This window comes from Spea bombifrons, chromosome 4 (genome assembly GCF_027358695.1).
Source record: "Spea bombifrons isolate aSpeBom1 chromosome 4, aSpeBom1.2.pri, whole genome shotgun sequence".
In the NCBI taxonomy this organism is placed as follows: Eukaryota; Metazoa; Chordata; class Amphibia; order Anura; family Pelobatidae; genus Spea; species Spea bombifrons.
In genome coordinates this window covers 4,097,738-4,116,206 of record NC_071090.1, presented here as the reverse complement: position 1 = coordinate 4,116,206, position 18,469 = coordinate 4,097,738, and the positions used below count along the sequence as shown (strand labels likewise).

Here is an 18,469-nt window from a genome sequence, read left to right as displayed (position 1 = left end):
CTGTCCCTCCCCGAGCGGCCTAAGGAGCTGTAACACGTTCTTCAACGGCTAAGCTTTCCTGCTACTTCTCGCACCACAAACGAGACAGGAAGCTGCAGCTTCTCCCTAAGGCGATTTGTTTGTTCTTTGTAACAACTTAAAAACAAAACTAATCCTTAGGGAGAAGCTGCAGCTCCCGCCTTCTCTCAAATAAATGGTAACATTGGCAAATGTAACCCACACAAGAAGAAGAGGGCCCTGTTCTTGTGAGCTTCCAGTCTATAAACTTTAACAAATCTCCTAAATCCATGTAGTTAAGCCAGATGTATTTCAGAAGATGCGGGACTACAACTCCCATAACGCTCAGGGGCTCTGGCTTCCCCTACCCGACCCAGCTGTGCCACACCACTGCCCCCTAGCGCTGGCCGGAGCAACGCGCGGCGCAACTGTACCCGGAAGCACAACACGAATATCATCTGACTGGTGGAAGCCGGAAGTTGCTTGTGCGGATCGCAAGTAACCAGGGTAACCAGAGCCGGTAACGGGAACTTCCGGAGGCTGGTGACAGTCCAGGAAGCTCCGGAGCTGGCCCTGTCTGTGCACAGGATGCTGCGTGTATCTGCGGGATAGGTACCGTGCATCATATAACACACATGTGCTGCAAACAAAACCCTAGCGTGTGGCTAGTATGTATTTACTACATATACATACATACATACATACATGCATATACTCCTCTGTATACATTGTATATGTTTATTATTTATCCCTGAGAATAGGCAGGGCCTCTAGTCAGACCTCCGATAATATACTGCATAACTTATTATTGATAAAGTCATTTAATATTTAAATAAGACAACGAAATTGAATATTCTATTTAAATCGACTCAAACCTTCATCAGTCGTTGGTTTCGTCTTAGATTCGGGAGCCAAATGCCTATCCCATGCATGTTTAGCTTCTACCACATCTGCTGCCAGGCTGTTCCACTTAACTACCTACCCAGTAAATTAAAACTTCCTGACTTTACATCTAAGCCTCTGAGATACATAGACATATATATATATATATACATTACAATGTCTTTGGAAACTTTAGAAAGGAACGTTTTATAGACACGTTTATATTGCTAATGCTTTTTCTGTGCTTTTTTTATGTTTGTGTTTTCTATGGACATCAGAAATCTTGTTCTATAAATTAAATGTTTAATTGGCTGCGGCCTTTTCACCAGCGTAAGCGACTACTGAACCCGTCTAATGTTCCTTTATTCTAGAGAATTTATATTATCTTCTGCGGGACAGAATGGGGGCCGACCAGAGCTCAGAGTCTGACTTGCGGCACGGCGATGGGGGCTCTTCAGGTTTGTTCAAATTATATTATTTTGTCAATTTCACTGAGCAGAAGTAAGAGATCTCACATGCCTGCTGCTAATATACACACTACTGTCCAAAAGCTAGGGGTCACTTAGAAACTTCCTTGTTTATGAAAGAAAAGCACATTTTGTCCATTCAAATAACATGAAATGGATTAGAAATCCAGCACAGACGGGGTTAATGTTGTAATTGATGTACAGAGGCCCTTTATCACTCCCATCACTCCTGTGCTCCAATGGCCCTTTATCACTCCCATCACTCCTGTGCTCCAATGGCCTTTATCACTCCCATCACTCCTGTGTCCCAATGGCCCTTTATCACTCCCATCAGTCCTGTGCTCCAATGGCCCTTTATCACTCCCATCACTCCTGTGCTCCAATGGCCCTTTATCACTCCCATCACTCCTGTGTCCCAATGGCCCTTTATCACTCCCATCAGTCCTGTGCTCCAATGGCCCTTTATCACTCCCATCAGTCCTGTGCTCCAATGGCACGTTGTGTTTGCCGATCCAGAGTGTCCGACTGAGTGATTAAGACTGAGCCAGTCTGTTTCCCATAGGCAGTATGATAAGGAGTCGGGTTTTTTTTTAGGATATTGGTAATTCTAGTAATAAAAAAAAAAGGAAAGTGTGAGTTTTCTTTTAATGAGGTGACTTTGTTTTTCACGCAGCTTCCCCGTCACCTGCCAAGCAGAGAGCAAAGATGGACGACATTGTAGTGGTGGCTCCGGGGACCCAGTCCCACCGGAACATCAGCAAAGATCCTGAAGTCATCAAGTTACAGGAGATTCCCACGTTCCAACCCCTTCTGAAGGGTCAGTATGGCTCTTTTTGAACATGAATGTGCTGCATTTAGTTTTCCACTAGTGCACCTACTAGAGCTGGGGTTGGCAGCCGTGTTCAGGTTTTGTCTGCATGGACCCCCACAGGGACTTTCTTAAATTTCCCGATGAGGTTGGTGGTGTAAAGCTGTATATATTTGCCAGTATTAAAGCGGAGCTCTGCTTTACAGACCCTTACTTCATTCAAACCATGCCACTGGCCTATTGCTCATTGCTAAACGCCACCTACCCCCTTCCTGCTTTTCTACTTGTGGGTATTGCCGGTATTGTATTATACCTACAGTCTTACAAGGCAGTCCTGGCGTATAAAGTGTGTGAACTTTTCCTACTATATGAAATTGTAATGCTTTACGTTAAATATCGGCGCTTCTACAAATCAGTAAGTGCCTGTCTACAGTTTGTGTAATTCCCACATATGAGCAGCAGAGGGCGCCAGCACCCAACACATGTATAGCGAATACTTTATTGCGTCCGAACGGCATCCGAATGAATTAATAGCCGGATCGGTGGTTTATTACTATTATTGCCGTGTACTTTATTCTGCGGTGTTCAGTATAGATCGGGTTGGATTACTTTATAACTAAACGCCCCGTGACACGTCGCCAGCCGCAAAATCACTGGGCAGGAATTTAACGATCAGACGGCTCTGAAATGTTGTTTAATGATTTATATGATGTCATCGTGTTCTGTAGCGCTGTACAACGCAATGACAATGCCTTACGCTTTAAAGACTCTCTTTGTGGGTTTTAACTTCTTGTTTTCAAAATGAAAGAAGTGAATTAGGAAATGTGATCTGTAGCAGGTGCTAGCGGAAGCGTACGCCTGATTTACACGTGTTAAATATTCGTGTTTAATCACATCTGTCAGTGTTTGATTTATCAGAATAAGGGAGCGCTTAATTACATTTGTTGGGTGTTTTGTTTTTGGTTGTTTTTGTTACATGATGGGCAAAACAGCACAACTTAGATTTTAAAACATATTTAATGCAGTTAGGCCAGATCTGAATGAACACCCTCTTTCCAGAAAAAAAAAATTTGATACAATATTCAATGTTTAAATGAGATAATAAAAAAAATAAAAATAATATAAAGAAAAAAAGAGCATACAATAGGTTAAAAAAATTACAATTTCTTCCAGCTTTTAATGATTTATACAAAAAAATGAATTGTATTAAATTAATATTTTGGGTATCGAGTAGTTCTGTGGATTATTGCATCACATATTTAATATATTAAAATATTAAATATATTAAAATTCTAGAAGAACAATCTCTGGCTTGCTTTATTTTGGTTTTTCGGTCAAGTATGTCTATGTTGAGACAGACCACAAGATCACTTCCTGATCATTTAAATTTTGGTGAATAAAATCACCCTTTAATAAAAAAATAAAATCCCATTATCCCACCTTTTTACAAGTCTTATTTATATTGTTTCTATAGATGAAGCCGCCAAATAATCGATGCGTTAACATTGGAACCGGTCGCAAATTATTGTCCCGTTATTGTTTCATCCCTGATTCCGACTTTAGGTCTTAGATCTCCACGGCAGACAGCCTGCGCGCAACGTGACTAGCTGGACCAGTGTTTCTAATTTGTCGCGTCACTAGATGTTCAGTAGTCAGGAGAAAGCACTCTTTGGACAACATGTCCTTCAAGTGGTTACAAATTAACCAAATAACCCCAGTCTCTCTGTTTGTAAAGCTTTGGCAACTCTCCTTTATTTGCTTTGCCAGAGAGCACTGAGAATCTGCAAAATTTATTTACCATGAGTTATTTTTTCTAAGACCCCAGGACCCTCGTAACAGCGGTTACCCTTTCCTTACGCACCGATAATGGCCCCCGTATTCTCCGCAGAGACCCCGCAGAACCCTGCTCCGTCTGGGGAGCTTAGAATTTAAATGCTTATTCCTCCCCTTTTAGGCTACTGACGCTCATTCGTGGCACCTAATTTGCTCTCGCGCCCTTTGTTGCGCGCGGAGGGGGGCAGAACTGCTTGTTGTTGCCAACCTTTGCCACGGATCCAACAGAACTTGTACCTCGTTTTTTTTTTAATGTAAATATTTATTAAACAATTATTTAAAAAATCAAAAATCCCACAAATTCTGTGTATTTTTTGTTATAAATGCTTTAACGCCGTGAGGACGAGTTCATATTTAAAGCTGCTGTTTGCCTTTCATCGTCCAAAACTGTTCCGGATGACACGCTCCGCGCTGACATAATCGCTGCCGATAGGGAGAAGGTCGCTGCTTTATTTTTTGTAATCTATATGATTGCATCCGACCTTCTGTCTTCTGTGTTCAGCTGAGATAACTCCGGACTTATCTCGCTCTCCCTCAACAGGCGAAACCTTGTTTTTTTTCGGTCGCATTATTAAGCTGAGTCAGCTTCCTTTAACCGGTTAACACGGGGTTAATGAATGGGTTACATTCCAGCGACATATAGTGTCTGTTGTTGGTATGTGAGACATTACCACCTCTGCCTGGAGAGTCGCTCCCTGCGGGTATGGTTGTTAGCGGTAACTGATGTGCCATGCGTTCCCCGTGCAGCCAATGGGTCCGACGTCGTGCTGGGTCGCCGGCGCTGCTCATGATCACCGGGCCGTATATCACCCCACCCCCCCCAAAAAAAACATATTCAAGTATTTCGTAAGTACCTTAATATGCATCATTTACCCCCAGAAAGAAAAGATAAAAAGAAAAGATTATAGAAAGAAAAATAAATAATTAAAGCCACTTGCCTTTAGGAGTACTTTGTGCGTACTTTAAATTGCACTCTTCCCCCCCAAAAAAATAAAATAATCCTACGGGAGAAGCTGCAGCTCCCCACCTCTTCCATGGTCTTGAAACAGCCAATCGGTGGCAAGAGAGTTTGCGGTGCTGGTCGTAAAGCTGACCGGCGGTTCAGCCGTATATCTCCTGCACAGGCAGTAGTGATGGAAAGGGGGCAAATGGGGGGGGGGGGAGAATCACAACATTTTAAAAGGGACTTCACATTGAGGATACGGGCCAAGTTGTTGCTGAGACACAACGTCTCGTACTTCCTATAGAATCCCCCCCCCCCCGAAAAGTTTACTTTATAGTAAATAAACGCAATTTCTGTAAAAAAAATTTGTGTTTTTGTTACAATTCCTGCGACACTTTGTTATAATTTATTTTTATTTTACATATAAAGCAAACTTTGAAATCATTGACCCGTTGAGCGCCGTTTGATTTATGCGAAGGCGATCCGCTGTGTTTCGGCTGCCGGCGGTGAAACGGTTAAAGTCCCTAATTCTCATTGAATGTCATTAAAATGCTCCTCTGTACCCTCTGCGCTTCACAGACTCGCTGTATTTTTTTGAAGCAGCCCTTTGCGTCCCGGATCGTTTAATGTTCCAATCTCTCCCGGGGCAAATGAATCCCCCCCCCTCCGCAGAACTAATCTCTAAGGACACAGCGAGTAATCTCTGCAAAGTTATTACGTCTACTCGGTTATTGATGTCGCTGCGTGCAAATTATCTCCCATATGAAAAGGAGAACTGCTGCTTTATTGTGTTTACAGCCGCAAATTAAATTAGGTCACGGCAACTGTCGAGATGCAACTCCTAAAACTCTAAGTCAGCCAAGCACACTGCAGGCCGTCGGTAACAAGACTCGTCTGTCTCGGCATAAAGCAAGTGCTATGACATCATACTTTAATATAAACTTTGTCTGTAGTTATCTGGATCAGCAACTGTCTCTATATAGTATATATGTGTAAATAAATTAATATATAATATATATACGCTACCGTATATATGGGAGTATGATGGGAGTGATAAAGGGCCATTGGAACACAGGAGTGATGGGAGTGATAAAGGCCATTGGAACACAGGAGTGATGGGAGTGATAAAGGGCCATTGGAACACAGGAGTGATGGGAGTGATAAAGGCCATTGGAACACAGGAGTGATGGGAGTGATAAAGGCCATTGGAACACAGGAGTGATGGGAGTGATAAAGGCCATTGGAACACAGGAGTGATGGGAGTGATAAAGGCCATTGGAACACAGGAGTGATGGGAGTGATAAAGGCCATTGGAACACAGGAGTGATGGGAGTGATAAAGGCCATTGGAACACAGGAGTGATGGGAGTGATAAAGGGCCATTGGAACACAGGAGTGATGGGAGTGATAAAGGCCATTGGAACACAGGAGTGATGGGAGTGATAAAGGCCATTGGGACACAGGAGTGATGGGAGTGATAAAGGGCCATTGGAACACAGGAGTGATGGGAGTGATAAAGGGCCATTGGAACACAGGAGTGATGGGAGTGATAAAGGGCCTCTGTACTCCTATGAAGAGATTCCATTACAAATCAGCCGTTTCCAGCTACAATAGTCATTTACAACATTAACCCTGTCTGCGCTGGATTTCTGATTCATTTCATGTAATTTTAATGGACAAAATCTATTGTCTTAAATACAAGGAAATTTCTAAGTGACCCCAAACTTTTGAATGGTAGTGTGTAGTATATAAAACGATAAATTTTTAGTAATTTGCTCTTAGCGTTCTTGTAAGTAATCCCCCAACTTGTATTGTGACCGGTGCAGGAATCGGGTTAGAGAAGGCGGATAGTTTAGGGCTCTAATTGCCAAAAAATATAATGACTTAATTCAAAATAAATAAATAAAAATGTTTCAACGATAGCTGAACTACTTAATAGAGAAGCCCTTTAAAACGGGCATTTAAATTGTAAAGGGCAAATAGCCTCACCAGTAACAGGTTTCATGCTGGCCGGGAACCCGATGACGGGTAACGGCGCTAAACAAATCGCTCTAATTAAAAATGAAAGCAAATATTTGTTTATTTCGCCCGGAGTCGATGAGACGCTAGCGGGGCCACAATAACAATAAGCGTGTGGTTCGGGGGATGGGAGCCGCGCTCGTGTTTGCATGACATCAACAGATAAGAATGGAGTGAGGTCAAGCTTGGCAGGCGCTTTCATTTCTTTATATGCTGTGAGCCAATCGGGTGAAGGGGTGGGAGGGGCATACAGCGCAGGGACCGGATCAGTAACCTTTTCACTGCCAGATGGGCCTTTAAAAGGGGAGCTCTATTAGTAGGGCCAGTCCGTAAGCTGGCATTCTCTCGATCGCCTTAGAATACGCATTTTCTGTTCTGTTTCTAGTTTTTATTGCCTTTTTGTATCTTTCACCCGAACCGTCTCTTGCTGGCTGCCTAGATGCCCCGCAGGGTCATAACTAAGGGGTTTGGCCCCGGGCAAGGTCAGAGGTCATGCCCTGTGCCCCATGACACAAGGAGGCATAGGGGCATCGCCATCGGGTGGCTCCAGTGTACCCCCTCACCTTGCTGTTCCGGGGTCTCCCGCCCCGCGGAGGTTACGGCCCTGATGCCACTGATGGGGGCTGTATGTGCTGCTTGGGAACTCTTATTTACCTCTCTGAGGAATGAACGGCTCTTCGGCCGTAAGACGTTTATGTTGGAGGGAGAAGGATGCTGCCCCGAGTGTTTTTAAGGTGCTGTTCCACTTAGGCAGCACCCTGAACACATGGCTGGTGTCCACCAGCAAGTAGATGAACCTTTACAGGTCTGGCCTTCGCTCTGAATCCTCTAAGAGCCATTTGCCGTTTCTATGACAACAACCTAATCTCTGCTTGATTTTGTGTCACATGATAATTAAGCATTCCCCCGAAAATATTACGAATGGGGCAAATTGATTAGCACATTTGTCGGGCGAAGAGTTTGGGCATTTAGCAGCACCAGGAATGATGCCTCTGATGCCCCTCCGGGGCCAGGGATCTACTAAGTGACCATGTTCTCTCTCTGTTGCTTCCCAGGTCTCCTGAGCGGTCAGACTTCCCCGACCAACGTGCGGCTGGAGAGGCTGGACTCCCCGCAAGTCCTGCAGCTTTGCGTCCGTTACCAGGATCACCTCCACCAGTGCGCAGAGGCCGTGTCCTTCGACCAGAACGCGCTGGTCAAACGCGTCAGAGAGGTGCGTGCCGTGGGATCGGCCACTGGTCTGTGGGGTACATGCCATACTGGTGTCTGACTGGCTACTATTTGGGGGATTTTCTGTTAAAAAAAAAAAAAGGCCAATCACTGCATTATTGGTGCTCCCAGAACATGTTTTTCCCCACAGTGACAAGCAGTGATTGCTATTTCACGTTATCTAGCACTGCATCATGGGATTTGTAGTTCAGCCACACTGGGGTTTATCCACTAAATGGAGCGTTGTTAGGTGAGTTTGCAGTAGAGCTGTGGTTTACTCCTTTACTTCACTGTTTATTATGAAGGTTTCTCCAGTGTGAAGGGCCGTACTCACCCTGTATAATGAATAACTCAATGGGCGAGGAGCTTTAGAAGTAATAATACTTATCTATATGTTATACAGAGGCAGCGAAACTCTTCCTACAGATGCAGCTCTCCGGGGTTGGACGTTCCTGATGTATGGTATATAATGTAACGTAGGTGGCACATCCGCTGAATAATCTTTGCTTCATCCCATGCAGATGGACGCATCGGTGGACACCCTCTACAGCCACATGCAGGAACGGCAGAAGCGCTTCGCCAAGTACGCCGAGCAGATCCAGAAGGTGAACGAGATGTCTGCCATCCTGCGGCGCATCCAGATGGGGATCGACCAAACCGTCCCTCTCATGGAGAAGCTCAACTCCATGCTGCCCGAGGGCGAGAGGCTTGAGCCGTTTTGCATGAGCCCGGAGCGAGAGAGCAAGCCCTAGACGCTGCCTCCCTGCGGACAGTGTCTGCATTTAAGGGCGAGATTAGGAAAACCTGAGCGAGCAAAGTAGGTAGCCCAGCTCATGGAAAACTGTACCAAAGGCACCGGGGTAAAAGGACCCAGCTGTAGACAGGGATTACAGAACTGGATTTACTTCGGGTGCCCTGCGTTTCAGGTTTCTTCCAGCACCCACAGACTTGCGTAAAGCTGAATTGGTTCCGTCGCTGTAAGCTACTACCCGCCAATGCTTAGCCGTTTTATTGAATTCTGAATGTGGATTAGTTGCCGTAAACCGGACATAGGAGTCGCTAACCCCCCCTTAAAAAAAATTGTGCGCAAAAATCCTTTCCAATTGTAATTATCAAAGAAACGCTGATAAACTAGATTGCATCTCAAAATTCACAAACTGCAGCCGTTTAGAGGCTTAAAAACATGAAATGGGTTAAATTCTGATTTCTGAGCTTTGGATCATTTTCATGCGCAGTCCTGTACATGAAATCATTTGTACGGCGCGTTAAGCTTTCATCAGCGAGCAGACTTGGCTTGTAAACGAAACCAGTACGCTTCACGGACAGCAATCGCGCAGGAGATTAAATAACCCTTTAAATATTTATTAAACGGCTCCTGTATTGGGCCGGCCGCGGCTTTTGAAAGCGTTGGGACGTTGCGTTGTTGGGTTGCGCAGGCAGCATAAGCACTTTGTTGCGTCCCCTTTAAATGATCATTTTTAGGGGCACATGCATGGATGGATTCTGCCCCTTTGCCCCCACCCTCCAGCACCTTAGCTTGTAGGGGATGTGTTTTAACTATAATAAAAGTACGAAGCCTCCGCAGAATCCCCCTGTGCATGCGCAAAAGCAACACCACGGAAATTTAAAGGGACCGCTTAGCCGTCACATGCGCTAAACGGTCCCTTTAATGGTTCATAAAGACAGCCTTTCAGCTTCAGGCTGGAAACCATAGTTTGGGACTTATTTATAAATGTACATTTTCCACTGGGATTGCTCCATATTTAGAACTTTGCCCCAAGATGGTACGGTCCATTTTCTTATAAATACCCCCCCCCCCCATAGTGCTTTAAAAATGAATAAGCAGCCAATGAGCGACTCGGACACCTCGGTTAATACGGCATTTTTTTAATGTTTAATTCAAGATGGTTTTCAGATTAGGCTCAAAGTCCCCGTTTAATCAGAACAAAATCACATTAGTTCCGCCGAGGGGCAAGAGGATTAAACTGTAACTCGTGCGGCTCGGGAAGCCACGATGATTGCAAAGTTAGCAGGCTTTTTTTTGGGGGCAGATAACGGAGAAAGCGAGTTTTACTTTAAGGAGATCGCGCCAATAGTCCCTGAAATACAAAAATCAAACAAAACCGGCAAAGGAAGAATTCTCATCAATCTACAAAGAATTACCAGGATCTTAACGCTTTCTACATCGCGGGTCATCGGCTCAGATGTTGAGGGTGGTCCCAGACCCTGGTTTCGATGGTTGGGAGAGATTAACTAAACAAGTCTCTGCCCGTCGATTCTTGGTTAACGTAGGAAATCTATGGCTTCGGGGTAACGATCAGTCTCTGCAAAGTGTTTATACACTAGAGAAATCTATCCCTGCCATAGGAACAGATTATTCGGGTGATACAGGCTGACGGCTCTAAAGATGGCGTATAACCCCCCCTTTAATTAAGGCTTCTCAGACGATCAGGGTTTGTTTCTTCACGGTATAAGCTTCCCTTCGGCTCTGAGATACAGCACCGGAGACGTTGCTTCGCTTCTTTACAAGTACGACTTTCTTGGAGTTGAGATGTTAGCGGACTTACGATGAGAAACGACCTGGGGTCGTTATAAAGGTGCAGTTCCACTCTCTAGCATGTTGGGATCAAGTGGTCATAAACGGGTTAATAAGGACTATGCAGTGATGGGGAACACTGCATGTAAATCAGTGGATCCCTGTACAGAGGACCTGATTGGTGGGTGGAAGAGTCACATGATCACACAGATTACATTGTATAAATGTCAAAACAGTTCCGATACCTAAGCTAAGGCTTAACCCCTTTTATGACCAGGGCTACAAAATACCCCTAAGTCATGATGGGGTTAAGCAAATGAGCTTTAGCAGAGCTGGACATTTTATTCTTTCCTCTGCGGGTTGAATCACCAAAAACTGACAACCCTTTTAAAAGCTTTCAGTTGCTATGGTAACAGAGTATCAATGCCTGCTTGTATCAGCTGATAGGGCGTCAGCAAACACTATAAATATAAAAAAATTTAGCAGGATTAAGGCATTATTTCTGGGACGGGTTTGGGCGTTAAACTTTACTATGAACAATGATTCTAATGCTGCTTTAAAGTAGAACTGCACCTTTAACAAATTACGATTTTCTGATAAGCCACCCAAAAAAACCTCGGCCCTAAACGATGAGTTTTCAATTTCTATAACATTTGAAAAACAAACGCAAAACCCATCCAGCCGTCCTTAAAAATACAATTTTCATCATCGACGCGTGAAAATCCGTCAGCTACACGGTGGCAACGTAACCAAGCGGATGTCGTGTTCCATAATTCATGGCGCTTCAGTCTTAATTATAGTCCATTTTAAGCAGGAAAGATTTCTTGAAACCAAAACTTATCCTCAGATCAAAAAAAAATGGTACAAAACAGACAAAATACTCCAAAAATTCCAGCACATGATTTCTACAACATTCCCGTGGCAGAAAAAATATTTGTTTCTCTCCTTTCATACAAAACAGAACAAAAGCAGAATTGTTCACGGCGATGGATGCGAAACACACAAGCGATACATTGAACGGGATTCGTTCTACGCCATTCTTTCCTTCCGATTGCCCTGCAGCTCAAAAAGAAAACCACGAAAGAGCCCAACCGACGACCGGTCCGACCTTCAGCTCCAAATCAAAACTTTCTAAGTCATTTAGTGGCTAATTTTGAATTTTTTAATAAATCCATTCTGATTTCTGAACTAAGGATTAAGATCTTAGGATAAAACCTTTGCAGCAGAAAAAAAAAAAAAAAAGATAAAAAAAAATATAACGTGATGTATTTAAAAAGAAAAATAATAATAAAAAAAATCTCTTCGGCTATTAACAGATACAATAAATGCTTTAGTGCCGGCATACTGAGCGGCACTGGAAGGGTTAACAGAGAGCAGCTTATATTCGGATGACACTTGCATCAATCTAAATTGTTCCACAAACGTTACCACCTACCCCAAAGCGACGATCTAGACAGACTACTAATTATTCTTAAAGTAAATTGGTTTGTCTTCCCCTAAAAATAAAAAAAAAGATTTTTACAATTTGTACCCTTTGCGTTTGCAACATTTCCATAATAATAATGATTTTTGGATTTACAAAGAGGCGTAAAAGTCTTACATTCTAAAAAGCCCATTCATACTGGAGAAAGAGAAGGTTCCTTATAAAAAAAAATAATTAGCCAATGAGGTCCTTGATTCCAAACGACATCAGATTCATTAAAAATACCAGCTAAAATAAAATAAAAATATATATTCTTAGTCCCATGTTTATTTTTGGGGGGGGGGATTTTTTGCTCAGACTAAAACAAATTTTGTATAATCAGAAAACAAATTACATGTCAAATACAGCACATTAAATGTCCAGGAAAAACCCCAAAAAACATACATTTGGTTTGGCCGGACCCGAGACAGCCCAGGGATTTGTGATCGATTACTTATTAATCAGCTAGTATGATTAGTTTTTAAAACATATACAACTTAAAATATAAGTATTAATGCATAATAAATCACTGCTTTCCTAGGTCTTGCCACCGGTGCACTTCATTATGACAGTATTAACTCTTTATGTTCATTGTATACTGTGATTAAGGACAGAGATCGACACAATCAGCCTGCACATAAACAACTGGAGTTTAAACAAACTTTAAGACCTTTAGTTTTCTGACCGGTACTGGCAAAAACTGCCAAATCAATCTCCATTGTTACCCACGGGGTGTTAAACGCCCCCCCCCCCAAAAGAAACAAAATAAAAAACACTGCGCTTGGTGTTAAAGCCAAAGTAAGTTCCAAAAACCCTATGAGCATTTTTCTCCTTCTTCAGCAATTTTTAGTTCTTCATAATCGAAATGCTAATCATCGCACTCCCCTATAGGTAATTTTTCCAATTACCGCGATTTCTGAGCGCAGTACTCTTTATCACCTGCGCATTTCGTGGTGGCGCTGTTTGTTCGCGGTGGTCTATTTAAAGCTTCAAACTGTGAAAGTCAACGGTTCGTCTCCCCCGACAGACACGAAAAAAACGTTGATGTTTACATTTTTTATCTACATTTTCCACTCTTCCACTAGCCTTACGTAAGCTTGAGTGTAAGCTTTTAAGCCAGATTCATTTTCATGGAAAAAAAAAATAAAAGTTACGTAATTAGAACTAAAAAGAAGACAAAATGTAATTATTATTAACCACGTCTCAGCCAGCTCGTTACTTTACATCCATCGTGAAAATGTTTGCGGGTCTAAATGATCTGCGTGGGTAGGAACCATGAACCGCGGAATTAGGTTATTGCATTTTTAGTATAGTGTTAAGAAACCAAACTTAAATAACACTTCTCCCTCTCAAATTTACAATGACATAAACAAAAATATTACGAATGACCAAACATTAACATACTAAATGCTGCCGCCAATCATCATTATATATATATATATATATATATATATATATATTTCTGGCTAATCTTTATGAGCTGGGTAACGCTGACGTTATCCATGGAAGGCTGGCCAATGTCCAAATTGTTTTTCTGCGTTTATAATATAGACTGAAACAGGGCCTGTGGTTATTCTAGGAAAACAAATATTTGTGCAAATAAATAACTAGTTCAAAAGTGTCACTTTGCCCAAATCCTCTACATAAACCACTTGAGTGTTGGGGGCCAACGTCCTTAAAATATATAGATGAAACTGTTTTAGACACTGGATAAATGCCGACATTACCTGGTCGCTCTTAGTATTAGCCAGATGCATAACCTTTCATTCATTTATGTGGCATTTTATCTGCCGACTTGAAAACTTTATTATACACAAACAAAAACACACAAAAGTGAGGCACACTCAAAAGGCACACTACATCCTTCAGAGTTCGTGTTTTTAGGAAGACTGTTGGCACATAGGCTCAAGTAAAAAGAGTTGAATGTTTTTGGGGCATTTTCTTGGTAAAGAAGCCTTGGCTGTCCCTGCAGACAAAGGTTTACGTGTGCAGAATTGTGCTGTGTGCAGCCATTTAACTGTAAAAATAGATTATGAATTGCGGGTTTACCCCCCAAAAAAACAAAAACTTCTGTGAATCCTAAATTTCAGATTTACAGGGAAATTACAAGAAAAAAATATAATAATTTTAATATACCAGAGAAGCACAGCTTGCTGGCTTCACCAACCTCCCCCAACCCCGATGCCAAGCTCAGGACACCTCAATGATCTCCATGCTCCCTGAAAAGTTGGACTGGCTGCCCACTTTGCCCAGGTCTTCCCGGGACCTGCCGTCCACGAGCCCTTCCCCAAACTCCATCTGGCAGCTCCTCCGTTTGAACTGCTTCTCAAAGGGGCTTTCTTCGTGCCAGCTACGCCTGGAATCCCCGCGGGCGCTTGGTTTCTGCCTCCGGCGCACTGCGCATGAGGGTTCTGCGGACAGCTGCCCACAGCTGTAGGCCGTAAAGGCTCCTCCGCCATACAAGGCCGAGGCAGAGTAGAAGTGAGACGGGGAATCGGAGGAGAAGTACCAGCTGCCAGTCAGTGAGGTGGCCTGGGATGCCAAGATATCGGAATGCCAGTCTTTTAAACCCATGCCGGGCTTGGCCAAGTGCTGTTGGCTGCTGGACAAGCCAAACAAGAAGTTTGTTTTCCGGTTGTCCTCCATGCTGCCGCTACGGTATAACAGATTCGTCGAAGACCTCTGGGAATACACGCTGCTCCGTCCGGTGTACTGCGGTTGATGCCTCTTGCCCTCCGCCTGGATACACCCGGTGGTCTTTTCCGAGACATTCCTTGCCTCTTCCTGATCGGGACTTGCCTCCGGGGTCTGTTCCGACACCTCTTCCACCGGAGAGAACTGACACATTTTGGTGCCGCACTCCATGGGCGCTGGAGCTTTGTAGAGTTCGCTTTTGTCCTCCGAAGCGGCGCAGACAGAGACGGCGCTGGCCAACCCGCAATAAGGCACAGATTTGATATCCAAAGAAAAAGAACGTTTGATCTTGTTGCTGTCCTCGAGCTTCTCCCCGGGAGACACGTGCAGTCCGTTGAGGCCCTGAAGGAGCGGAGCCTCCTCCGTGGCTGCCGGCTGCTTCCAGGCACAATGGAGCTGAAGCTCTGATGAGGTAGGGCGCGTTAGCAGCGGGCTCGGCGGCCGTGGGGTCTCAGCGGAGCCCGGCTGCTCGCTGCTACAGGTTTCCAGCTGCAACTTTAGTTTGCCAACGGGGGCCGCCTGTCCTGTCTGAGCTTTGATTTTCTTCTCGAAGTCCAGAAGTTGACCCAGGAAGTTGAAGTTTGGAGAGATGGTCGGCCTTTTTTCCTTTACGAACCTGCAGTCACAGAGAACGGTCACTATAGAGAGCATCCAACGTCCCACCAATATGGTTTTTCCTCTCCAGTACATCCCAGAATCCTTTACAACGCCCCTCCCCCCCTTCGATAAGCATATAACTCCCAGCGCCGATGCAAACGAGTGGTGGAGATCACTGAAAGATCTTAATATATAAGAATAAGCAGCTTGAAGGAGAAGGTCCACAGAACTTCACTTGGCCTACAGTAGTGGTCAGTGGCTTCCAGGAATAGCCTACAACGTGAATATAATTCAATGTTACCTATAAGCCTCGTCCAGGGACATGTCCATCCTTTTCATGATGTAAGCAATGGCTATGGTTGCTGACCGGGAGATTCCGGCCAAGCAGTGGACCAACACTCGGCCATTTGAGGCCTTGGCTTTCTCTGTGAAAACAGAACAAAGAACGGTCAGCGTAGCTTCGAATCAGGAAGAGTTCCTTCCCCGGCGTTAAAACATGAAGTGTATAAAATCAAAATCCATTTTCTATACTTATCTTATTCGTTATATAAGGAGAGGCCAAAAAAGAAAGACACTGGAAGGATCATTTAAATTAAGAGATTATAATCCCTAATCTATGGAGAAAACCATCACATTCTGGTTTAGTGGCCCCGACACACCAGGTCACGACGCTTCTCCCCCACCGGTCGCGACAAACCTGACTTGTAGAAGGCACAGAACGTATCGGATTGGTCTACTGTATTCACGAAGGCAAGACGAGTGGAGGATCCACCAAGGCCGCCGCGTCCTCACCTATAAAGTCGACGGATTTGTCCAGCCAAGGCAGAATTTTCTCGCAAAAGCTGTCGTTCACCGGGACGCGCAAGAAGTGGGACTCGCAGATGAAGTCGGGTTTGGGGCAGGTGTTGCTGGCGTTCAGAACGTAGCCAATCTCATTCTGTTGCATCAGCTCCTGCACCCAAAATCAAACAGATGGTGAAACGTTAATTTAACGGATATTTCCACACCTTCATAACTCCAAATAGAACGTTTACATCTCTGTATTCCTTTTGCCGATAGAGCTGCCTTCCTCCACTACGACCCTCCAAATCACGTATGGGGGACGGCCGGAAAGGAAAGGACTCATTAACACCAAGGGGACCTGAGTGACGGAGTGAACAGCCACCGCCGATGAGAGAAGTTACTGGAAAGCGCGGTTTGGGAGTCCCTGTTCTATGGAGTTGTCGTCATGTTGTTGACATCATGCTGCCTCACCTTGTTGAGGACATCCCGCTGGCAGCCCAGGTAGAGATGAGGAAGTATTCGCGTCGGACCAACGCTGGACACGGGAAGGCAGGGCTGGGAGATGCACGTGGGGACCATGGACGCCTTCCCTTCACACAGCCCCGGAAAGCATGAGGAAAACTCAAAGAAGCCACCTGCAGAAGGATAGAAGAACGGATACTTCTGAATTTAATAGTTTTTTTAATTTTTTTTTTTTAAATAATATTTGAGCCCATCATAAGTGGAAGAGCAATCAGAGATGTTTATAAGGAATATACACATTTATTGTAGGGCATTTCAGATTTTTTTTTTGTGACGTTCTATAACTGGCAAATATGGAAAGTGTAAAAAAAAAAAAAAAATAATAATTATAATAAAAAAAACACAAAAAATGAATTGCAGGGGAGAAAGGGGATACATTTTATTTACCTGAGAGAAGATGCACGTTGCAGAATAACCTCTCCAGCTTTCCGAGCAGCACGGAGAGGAAACAGTCGGAGGACAGAGAAGACGCGTCCACAGAGCTCTGATCGTAAACAACTACCTGATGAGCCGTCCAGTCCAGCTCCACCTGCAAGGAGAAGACGCCGGATACAAAGAACTTAAAACATGCTAAATAACGTAAACCACAGAGGAATAAAATACATATTTAATGCCCGGTAACTAAACCGACGGCTCTCGTCCTCCTCACCTTTTGCTTGGCCGAATGCTGAATTAACTCGGCAATCTGGACTTTGTCCTGCTGAAGTCTTCTCTTCATTAATTTGGAGCAGTTGATATTAATGGCGTCCAGGATATGAGCGGTGTTATATTCCACAAAGGGCCGGCTGTCGATCAGAAGGACCTTCTCCGCACCCCCTTCCATCCAAGTCACGAGTCTGTCTGCGGTTAGCAACCGGCATTGGGAGGTCTCGGCGGCCATCGTGGCCCCTTGGCCCCGCTCGCAGACACTGGGGTAGAGTAAAAAGGGGGCTCTTAGGGCCTTGTCCGGTTCATGGTGCATCGGGTTATCGGGGCGTTCCGCTTAAAGCAAGAGGATGAAACTACGGTCAGGAGGCCAAGATCAGGCTCTTCAGGATCGGAGAGGACCTTCTTCAGAAGATCTCCTATCGGTCATCCAAGGTGGCCAAGCTGACAGCTCTAGAAGCGATCAACTTCCATTAAGCCTCTTCTTACCTAAACCACAATCTGTGCAAGGAGAGTAGGAAGAGGGGTAATTAATACAAGCCAAAGAGACAGGAGAGGGACAGAAGACACGAGAAACGCTACAAACGAGAACGGAGGACGGTAAAAATCCGCAAAAGGGAGCAAACTGAGAAAAAAGAGAAGCACGAGAGGGGTAGGGAGAGAACAGGGAAGCATTAAGAAAGAAAAACAGAAATAGAATGAGGTCATAGTTATGTTTAGCCACGAGGGGTGAGCTCAGAACAACATATCTGATTGACTAGATCATGCAAGTTTAACCCATTAGGCACTGACGGAAGTACAATGTATCATATAATATACAATGTAACTACAGACAGGCCTATCGTTTCTGCAAGGGGGGGGATAAAAAAAATGACTCAAATTGTGGGATATTCCCATATTGTGTGATTTTTCTATTTAAAAATACAGCTTTTTTGAGTTAACTGCAAGAACAGGGGAGAGAATCGTTTTCTGGGTCCTTGAATCTGTTACACTGGGATCCACCAGCAGATATCTGCCCAAGGTCCCCATTACAGCCAACGCCAGATATCACGCCCCGTATTCACAAAGCAGAA

The 18,469-nt window shown here is 44.2% G+C and overlaps 2 protein-coding genes across 3 annotated transcripts; one reads left to right on the top strand and one right to left on the bottom strand.

Moving 5' to 3' along the window:
• The first annotated feature begins 463 nt into the window (after window positions 1-463).
• BORCS5 (BLOC-1 related complex subunit 5) lies at window positions 464-9,220 on the top strand. 2 transcript variants are annotated; one of them, XM_053462479.1, is made up of 6 exons: window positions 464-609; window positions 900-982; window positions 1,251-1,337; window positions 2,020-2,163; window positions 8,004-8,161; window positions 8,679-9,220. In XM_053462479.1, exons 2-6 carry the CDS (start codon window positions 913-915, stop codon window positions 8,907-8,909), a joined length of 690 nt encoding a protein of 229 aa, XP_053318454.1. In that variant the 5' UTR covers window positions 464-609; window positions 900-912; the 3' UTR covers window positions 8,910-9,220. The 2 variants fall into 2 exon arrangements, with proteins under 2 accessions (XP_053318454.1, XP_053318455.1); XM_053462480.1 differs by lacking the exon at window positions 900-982.
• Window positions 9,221-13,936: 4,716 nt separating this feature from the next.
• On the bottom strand, window positions 13,937-17,805 carry DUSP16 (dual specificity phosphatase 16). Its single transcript, XM_053462467.1, has 6 exons — window positions 17,401-17,805; window positions 17,139-17,280; window positions 16,701-16,864; window positions 16,239-16,398; window positions 15,748-15,871; window positions 13,937-15,465 (listed from the first exon to the last, which is right to left on the bottom strand). The coding sequence occupies exons 1-6, from the start codon at window positions 17,710-17,712 to the stop codon at window positions 14,346-14,348; spliced, it is 2,022 nt and encodes a 673-aa protein (XP_053318442.1). The 5' UTR covers window positions 17,713-17,805; the 3' UTR covers window positions 13,937-14,345.
• Window positions 17,806-18,469: the final 664 nt, after the last annotated feature.